We start from the raw sequence: 8,138 nt of genomic DNA, 5'->3' as shown, positions 1-8,138 counted from the left end.
GTCCAGTTCTGGGCGCCGCATTTTAAAAAAGATGTGGAGAAACTGGAAAGGGTCCAAAGAAGAGCAACAAGAATGATTAAAGGTCTTGAGAACATGACCTATGAAGGAAGGCTGAAAGAATTGGGTTTGTTTAGTTTGGAAAAGAGAAGACTGAGAGGGGACATGATAGCAGTTTTCAGGTATATAAAAGGGTGTCATAAGGAGGAGGGAGAGAACTTGTTCACCTTAGCCTCTAAGGATAGAACCAGAAACAATGGGTTTAAACTGCAGCAAGGGAGGTCTAGATTGGACATTAGGAAAAAGTTCCTAACTGTCAGGGTGGTTAAACACTGGAACAAATTGCCTAGGGAGGTTGTGGAATCTCCGTCTCTGGAGATATTTAAGAGTAGGTTAGATAAATGTCTATTAGGGATGGTCTAGGCAGTATTTGGTCCTGCCATGCGGGCAGGGGACTGGACTCGATGACCTCTCGAGGTCCCTTCCAGTCCTAGAATCTATGAATCTATGAATCTACTATAAGGTCAGTGCAAAACTGGTTGGATAACCGTTCCCGAGAGTAGTTATCAGTGGTTCACAGTCATGCTAGAAGGGCATAACGGTTGGGGTCCCGCAGGGATCAGTTCTGGGTCCGGTTCTGTTCAATATCTTAATCAGTGATTTAGATAATGGCATAGAGAGTACACTTATAAAGTTTGCGGATGGATAGGATTAAAATTCAAAATGATCTGGACAAACTGGAGAAATGATCTGAAGTAAATAGGATGAAATTCTATAAGGATAAATGCAAAGTACTCCACTTAGGAAGGAACAATCAGTTGCACACAGACAAAATGGGAAATGACTGCCTAGGAAAGAGTATGGTGGAAAGGGATCTGGGGGTCATAGTGGATCACAAGCTAAATATGAATCAGTGTAATGCTGTTGCAAAAAAAGCGAACATCATTCTGGGATGTATTAGCAGGAGTGTTATAAGCAAGACAAGAAGTAATTCTTCTGCTCTGATTAGGCCTCAATAGGAGTATTGTGTCCAGTTCTGGGTGCCACATTTCAGGGAAGATGTGGACAAATTGGAAAGAGTCCAGAGAAGAGCAACAAAAATGATTAAAGGTCTAGAAAACATGACCTATGAGGGAAGATTGAAAAAATTGGGTTTGTTTAGTCTGGAAAAGAGAAGACTGAGAGGGGACATAAGTTTTCAAGTACATAAAAGGTTGTTACAAGGAGGAGGGAGAAAAATTGTTGTTCTTAACCTCTGAGGACAGGACAAAAAGCAATGGGCTTAAAAGCAAGGGAGGTTTAGGTTGGACATTAGGAAAAAGTTTCTAACTCTCAGGGTGGTTAAGCACTGTAATAAATTGCCTAGGGAGGTTGTGGAATCTCCATCATTGGAGATTTGTAAGAACAGGTTAGAGAAACACCTGTCAGGAATGGTCTAGATAATTAGTCCTGCCATGAGTGCAGGGGACTGGCCTAGATGACTTCTTGAGGTCCCTTCCAGTTCTATGATTCCCTAAACTACTTAATTGATCAACTTGGTGAAATGCTTTACCGAAACTGAGTTATAGTAACTTAATACATTACACTGCATGTAAGAGAAAATGACTAATACTATTATCCAACTGAAATGAGGGAATTTCAGATGCCAGAACATACATGAGTATGGGGAAAAGATGCTGAGGTCAGTTCTACAACACTGGCACTAGTGTGAACAAACAGTATTTTCAGTCCTTTTCTAGTTGTGTGCTTTTTTTTTTAAATTAAAGTTGAAACTAATTATTCACCTCAGTAGCCTGGAACCAACCAACTGAAACTGTCACATCATAACTTGTGGGTGACACCGTTGGGAAATGAGAGGGAACAAGGTACACTTGTTTCCCCATAATCCCATGAGTTCTGTTCAGTGCTTTAGAACACTGTTTCTCAACAACCGATCCGTGGACTGATGCTGGTCCCTGATCTCCCTAGTTTAGGAAGGCAGCAAGCCAATCCCTGGTATCAAAAAGGTCCAGAAACAGTGCTCTAGAAGAAAACATCCATGTACCCCTGCTTGGAACAATAAATAATTTTTCATCATGTGACCTCTGAGGCTAGAAGCAAGTTAGAAATGTTGGTTGGAATGCAGTAAATTATAGCTACACTTAAAGTTTTTTTTTTTTTTTTTTTTAAGCCAGGGCTAGCCAGGAATTCTTGCTGTAACTAAGCACAGTAATCCACATCTGTCTGAGTGAAAAAAAAAAAGTAACAATAACTAGTAATGACATCTAGCACACAGATTTCAGGGAACCAGGCTCGTCTATGTAAAATTAAAATTTACTGTATTAAACTTGTGCGAAGTGATATTATCCCCAAACAAAGATTTACATAGTAAAATACTTTATTAATCTGTTACTAAAATAACATTTTCCACAAATAACTAAAGTGCAGGGTCCGTATACACATCTTGTACTACAAAAATAAGCATGCTTTTAAAAACAATTCCCATTGTTTGTTATCCCAGTCAGTGATGTCTAGTACACTGAGTCATGATACATGACATGAACGTGAGCCAGCACATACTAACAGGCAACATCGTATCTTGATACTTTATTGGTCTCCTGGTTTTCTTATGAAACTTGCTATTAAATAGGATTCATGTCAGGCCTTTAAGTGAGAAATGATATTTGTCAGAGGGTGGGGGAAATTATTGTGTATCGTAAACAACTAGGCAGCATCACAATTACAAGCTGCTACTTGTGATTTCAGAAATGGAGTGGCTGTAGGATACCCATCAATTAGTGAGCTACGGAAAGATCTTACTGCATTCTCAGATTCAGGATGCTGCTGTAGGTAATCCAACTAGGATGCATTGGGCTGTTATATTTTCAGTTTGCTGCAGGTTTTTGTCATACTATCACCTAACTAGCAAGCAAGGGGTCTGAGGCGCTACTGTTTATAATAAGCTTCAAATGCTTTTTTATCAAAGCAAGAGCAGGAATGAGAACATGGCCATATACTGACCATGATATTGATTTCATTAGATATTGCCAACTTACACAAACAGTAACTGGACTCTAGTATTAGAATTTACTGGAGCCTACGTGCAAGAAATTGTGTGTGATGTGCTTCTGAGTACTTGCAAAATTATAGCATCAGAAAGTGGCCCTCTCCATACTGTTGAGATGACATATATAGCTCAACCACATTAGCAGTCAGGAAATCTAGAAATTGTTAAAGCCATCAGTTGGGGCTAGTAGCCTCTTGTACCCTTTGAAGATGAAAATGCATTAACTGGGCTGTAGAGTATCTAGTATACAAATTTGCTATCGCTACTGACATGGTGGGGTTGGATCTTGAATCCTATTATGTATAGGAACACCTACTTCCCATGGTTTTGCAGAAGCTACCTATTTTCAAACATGTAACTGGAGTGTTCATTGCAAGAGGCACTTTCTATGGCATGGCAACTTCTGCTTACAGAATTAGGTAAGCTACAGGAGGCAGTATAGGACCCTTATACACAATAGAAGAAATCAATTTGCAATCCAGTTGAATTAAATTTGGACAGATGGGTTGTTCAGTTGCTCCTGAATCCCCTGGACAGTGGTCTCACACCAACTTTAAAAAATCCCCACCCCAGTTGCTGCATAAAACTCACCCAAATAGAGGGAACATACAAAGTTTAAAAAAAAAAAAAAAGCCCTAATTTTAGATGTTACCTTTAACAAAAGTAGATTAGCTACCAAGAGAGCAGTATGGCACATTACAGTGGGGTGAGGGAGGAAAGGCGATCTTGAGCCTTTGGACAATTGTAAAATAATTCCGCTAAAGAGCTTTTAAATAAAGTGCTACAACACTGGCTGAAGGGGTTTTGTTGGAAAGCGAAATAAGACAATGGTAGCAATACAATAAAATACTAGCCCCCACCTTGTGACTTTTAGAAAGGGTGCTCATGCCTTCCCTGTATGATACAAATTAAGATAGACTTGGCATTGAGGCAATTACAAGCTGTTGGCTTTAGGAAGCCATCTCATACAGGATTGTAGAAAGTAATTCAATCAGTTTTACTACAGCCTGGATCACACTTGCAAATTGGCCTCACTTTGGATTTCTCTCTCCTTTCCCCTCCAGTAACACAAGCAGGACCTAGTGCACGTTCAACACTAACGCTTCACAGTTTAGCTTGGCATAAGGATAATGGAGATAAAAAAGTATATTAATTTACTAATCTTTAAATAAATGAAATGCTAAGTGATTTTCTCCTCTGGTGGAGTTGTTTCTCAACAGGAATGTTGAGAAGCTTTATTACTCCACACATTCAGTTAGTCGTTGGCTCGTCAGAACAGTCACGTTTTGACTGGAATCGTTTGCTTGTATCTAGCAGTGCTGCCGTCAGCCTCAGGTAAACCCACTGAATATTCAGTTGTGGCAATAAGCAGCATATCTAACGTGGTCTCAGTACATTTTGCAATGAAGCGTATGAAAGGTCTCACATCTCCTTCATTGGCTGCTTCTAAGACATGATAATACTCTGCCCGTTGCTCCTTACGGATTGTGATGGGTGGATAGCCTGCCTGCATGAGTATGAGATTCATTAACAGGCGCGAGGTCCTTCCATTGCCATCTACAAATGGGTGTATATATACCAGTTTATAATGGGCTAAGGCAGCAAATTCCACAGGGTGTAAGCTCATGGCATCTTCGGAGTTGATCCACTGTACAAACTCCTGCATCTGTTTTTCAACATCTTGAGGATGGGGTGGGATATGATGTCCTACAAACACCTGGGTAGTCCTAAACCTCCCAGCTTCCACTGGGTCTACATAGCCCAGCACTCTCCTGTGTATCTCCAAAATGTCGCTGATGGTTACAGTGCCTATTCGGGATACCAGTGTGGTATTTACGTATTTCATAGCAGCATGCATACCGATGACTTCATTCTGCTCCACGAGACTTTTCCCAGGAACGGCATATCTGGTCTCGATGATGTGCCGTATTTCAGAGAGTGTTAATGTGTTTCCTTCAATGGCAACTGTGTGATAAATATGGTGGTAATAGGACTCTTCCATCACTCGCCGCAGGGCTGAATTGCCTTTGGGGATTGACATCACTTTTTTAACTTTGCTGTCTATAATGCTAAAGTATCTCTGGTCTATCTCTTCAACCAGGGGCAGAGTTCGGTCCCGATTGATCAGAGCTTTTTCATGACAAGGAGAAATGGTCAGTGCTTTGGAGTACAAGTAGTCTGCTTGAATGATGTCTTTCTCCTCTTCAGAAAAGATGCCAAACTCATTCAGAGCATCCACATAATCTGGATCCATCTTGAGGGCGTACATGAAGAGTTTATGGGCTTTCTCCCGCTTCCCCTGCCGTTTCATTTCAAGGGCTTGATTCAAAGCGGCTTTGGCTTCTAATTTGACTTCTGAAATGCACAACAACAGTACTTAGACACTACAGTGATGGGTACTAAGAGTGTTCCTTTAATACATATTAAAATGAAATTAATCAAGCCAAGAGTGATATAAAGAATTCATGTTCTAGACTTTACTGTGGGTTGCAAATACCAGAAACTCAGGCCAGGCCCACCCTACAAACTTTTGCTGGCACAGCTATGTTGGTCAGGGCGTGATTTGTAACCAATGCAGCTGTGCCAGCAAAGCCTCCAGTGTAGATGCAGTTATACTAGCAAAAGTATCCTGGAGCAGGAATAGCTTCTTTCACTTGGGAAGGTGAGTGGGCTGGAATACTGACAGAGAGCGTTTTGCTGACAGAAACTCCATTCACCCTTGGAGCACTTTGCCAGTATGGTATACTGCTACAGCTGTACCTGCAAAGCCTTCCAAGGGTACACCTGACCTTAGTCTAAAGAGAAAGGTATGTAGATCGGGACCAGCCCTGCCCGCACAGCTTGCTGCTGGAGAAGGCCTCTTGCTCAAACCACAATTAGCATAGGTGTTGCTATTACAATTAGATGACTGGTCCATCTTGCCTAGTATCCAGTTTTCAGACATGGCTGATGCTTCGGACCAGGGATCGGCCCCCTTTGGCATGCGGCCTGTCAGGGAAAGCCCCTGGGGGGCGGGGGAAGGTTTGTTTACCTGCAGCATCCGCAGGTTCAGCCAATCGCAGCTCCCACTGGCTGCGGTTCACTGCTCCAGGCCAATGGGGGCTGCGGGAAGCGGCGGCCAGCACATCCCTCGTCCTGCGTCACTTCCCGCCGCCCCCATTGGCCTGGAGCGACGAACCGCAGCCAGTGGGAGCCGCGATTGGCCGAACCTGCAGGTAAACAAACAGTCCCGGCCCGCCAGTGGCTTTCCCTGATGGGCCGCGTGCCAAAGGGTGCCGATCTCCACTTCACATGATGCATGTAGCCAATTATGCAAGGTCCGTAATGGGATCAGTATGAAGCAGCATTTCTGCTGGTTTTTTATTAAAGTATTTAATACCTTTCTAGTGCATGTGAAGTAGCTAAGAATATAGTGCTAGAAATGCAATCGTTCCTCTGAATTCTGCCCAAAGAAGTCAATAGTAGAATTAGGCGCATTCAAGAAAGAAGTTAGCACAACAGGTTATACAATGTCAAAATTTTGGAAGAAATGCTCCAAAATCCAGGCTGCTCTGCACCAGTCCAATATACTGTGTTCAAGATCCTGAAATTATTTTAATGAAGCTTCACCGCAACAGAGAAAACGCGGAAAGAACCTCAAAGGACCAACAGGGCTAGTAAAATACCAGCACGCGCTCCTTTCATGGTTCAAATCAATGAGTGGTAGCACAGTTAGGGACTAGGCGTCAGGAGTCTTAGCTTTCATTTTCAGCTTTGTGTGTGGCCTTAGTTTAATTCTTCGGTAAAATGGGGACAACTTCTCCAACTTGCAGGGGTGTTGTGGGGGTTTATTAATGTTTATAGAGTGCATGGAGATCCTTGGATAAGGACTCTATACAAATGCAGAGTATTATACAGTCAGTCACGCAGTAACCGGTGTCTGCAGCCCACACTCCCCCAACATTTCCCTAGTCTGTCAAGCACAGAAAGCCCATTTCTTACCTGGGGAAGGTTTGGATTTCAGCACCAGCAGCTCTAATTTACCTGAAGTCACGCTGAGTCCAGTTGTCTGCCCTGTGTACCTGGTAATCCCTACATAGCCTACTCCCAGTTTATTTTTCAGGAAGGAGAGTCCTTTGAGCACTGCCTGACACTGCTCTTCTACGGCAGCCAGTGGGAGCAACAGCACCAACAGAGAGCCCACCAGGACCATTAGCACTGCCGCCCATCTGACACGGAGCCACAGACTCATCCATTTCAGCTCCGGATCCGCCACCACAGCCATCGACAAGAGATTCATCTGGGCCCAGGGGTGGACGCAAGGAGCATCTCCTTTCTCATGGGTCAGACCTGGGAACAGAAATGGCCTTAGCACAGAGGTTTGTAGCTGTACCAGTATGATGTGGCAGATAAGGCAGCGGTCTGGGACTCGTGAGACCTGGGCTCTAACACCAGCCTGATGGGTGACCGGGGGCAAGTCACTAGCTCTCTATGGTGTTGCTGTTTCCCATCCCAGCCTGGGTCTGTCTTGTCTATTTTGACCGTGAGCTCTTGGGGGCAGGGCCCAGGGCAATGCCCCCCAACCAGACCCTCAACGCAAATATCAACAGGACAGCTCGAGGGTAGGGATGGTCCATCTATGGAGCACCACCCGTCCCCCAGCACCAATGGGGCAGCAAGATCCCCAGGGGGTGGCTTGACTGGGGACAGCAAAGCACCCAGCGACTCTGGGGTGCCCCTGGCCCCAGCAGCCTGCTCCCCCCAGGGCTCCCGTCCAGGCAGCTGGGTAGTGTCCAGCCTTGGGACACCCCCTCCTAGGGCCCACCCCCCCCGGCCTCGGGACACCCCCTTCTGGGCCCCCCCCCCCCGGCCTCGGGGCACCTTCCGCCCCCCACCCCCCGGGCCTCGGGACACCCCCTCCTGGGGCTCATCCCCCAAGCCTCGGGACACCCCCTCCTGGGCCCCCCCCCCGGGCCTCGGGACACCCCCTCCTGGGCCCCCCCCCCGGCCTCGGGACACCCCCTCCTGGGCCCATCCCCCCGGCCTCGGGACACCCCCTCCTGGGGCTCATCCCCCCGGCCTCGGGACACCCCCTCCTGGGCCTCCCCCCCGGCCT

The 8,138-nt window shown here is 45.4% G+C and overlaps 1 protein-coding gene across 2 annotated transcripts; it reads right to left on the bottom strand.

The window, feature by feature from the left end:
- Positions 1-3,611: 3,611 nt before the first annotated feature.
- Positions 3,612-7,497, bottom strand: FICD (FIC domain protein adenylyltransferase). Of its 2 annotated transcripts, none has more exons than XM_054006430.1 (2): positions 7,025-7,497; positions 3,612-5,398 (listed from the first exon to the last, which is right to left on the bottom strand). In XM_054006430.1, the coding sequence occupies exons 1-2, from the start codon at positions 7,320-7,322 to the stop codon at positions 4,323-4,325; spliced, it is 1,374 nt and encodes a 457-aa protein (XP_053862405.1). In that variant the 5' UTR covers positions 7,323-7,497; the 3' UTR covers positions 3,612-4,322. The 2 variants fall into 2 exon arrangements, with proteins under 2 accessions (XP_053862405.1, XP_053862404.1); XM_054006429.1 differs by having other exon boundaries at positions 7,067-7,389.
- Positions 7,498-8,138: the final 641 nt, after the last annotated feature.

This window comes from Malaclemys terrapin, chromosome 16 (genome assembly GCF_027887155.1).
Source record: "Malaclemys terrapin pileata isolate rMalTer1 chromosome 16, rMalTer1.hap1, whole genome shotgun sequence".
Lineage (NCBI taxonomy): Eukaryota > Metazoa > Chordata > Testudines > Emydidae > Malaclemys > Malaclemys terrapin.
This window is presented reverse-complemented; position numbering and strand designations above follow the sequence as displayed.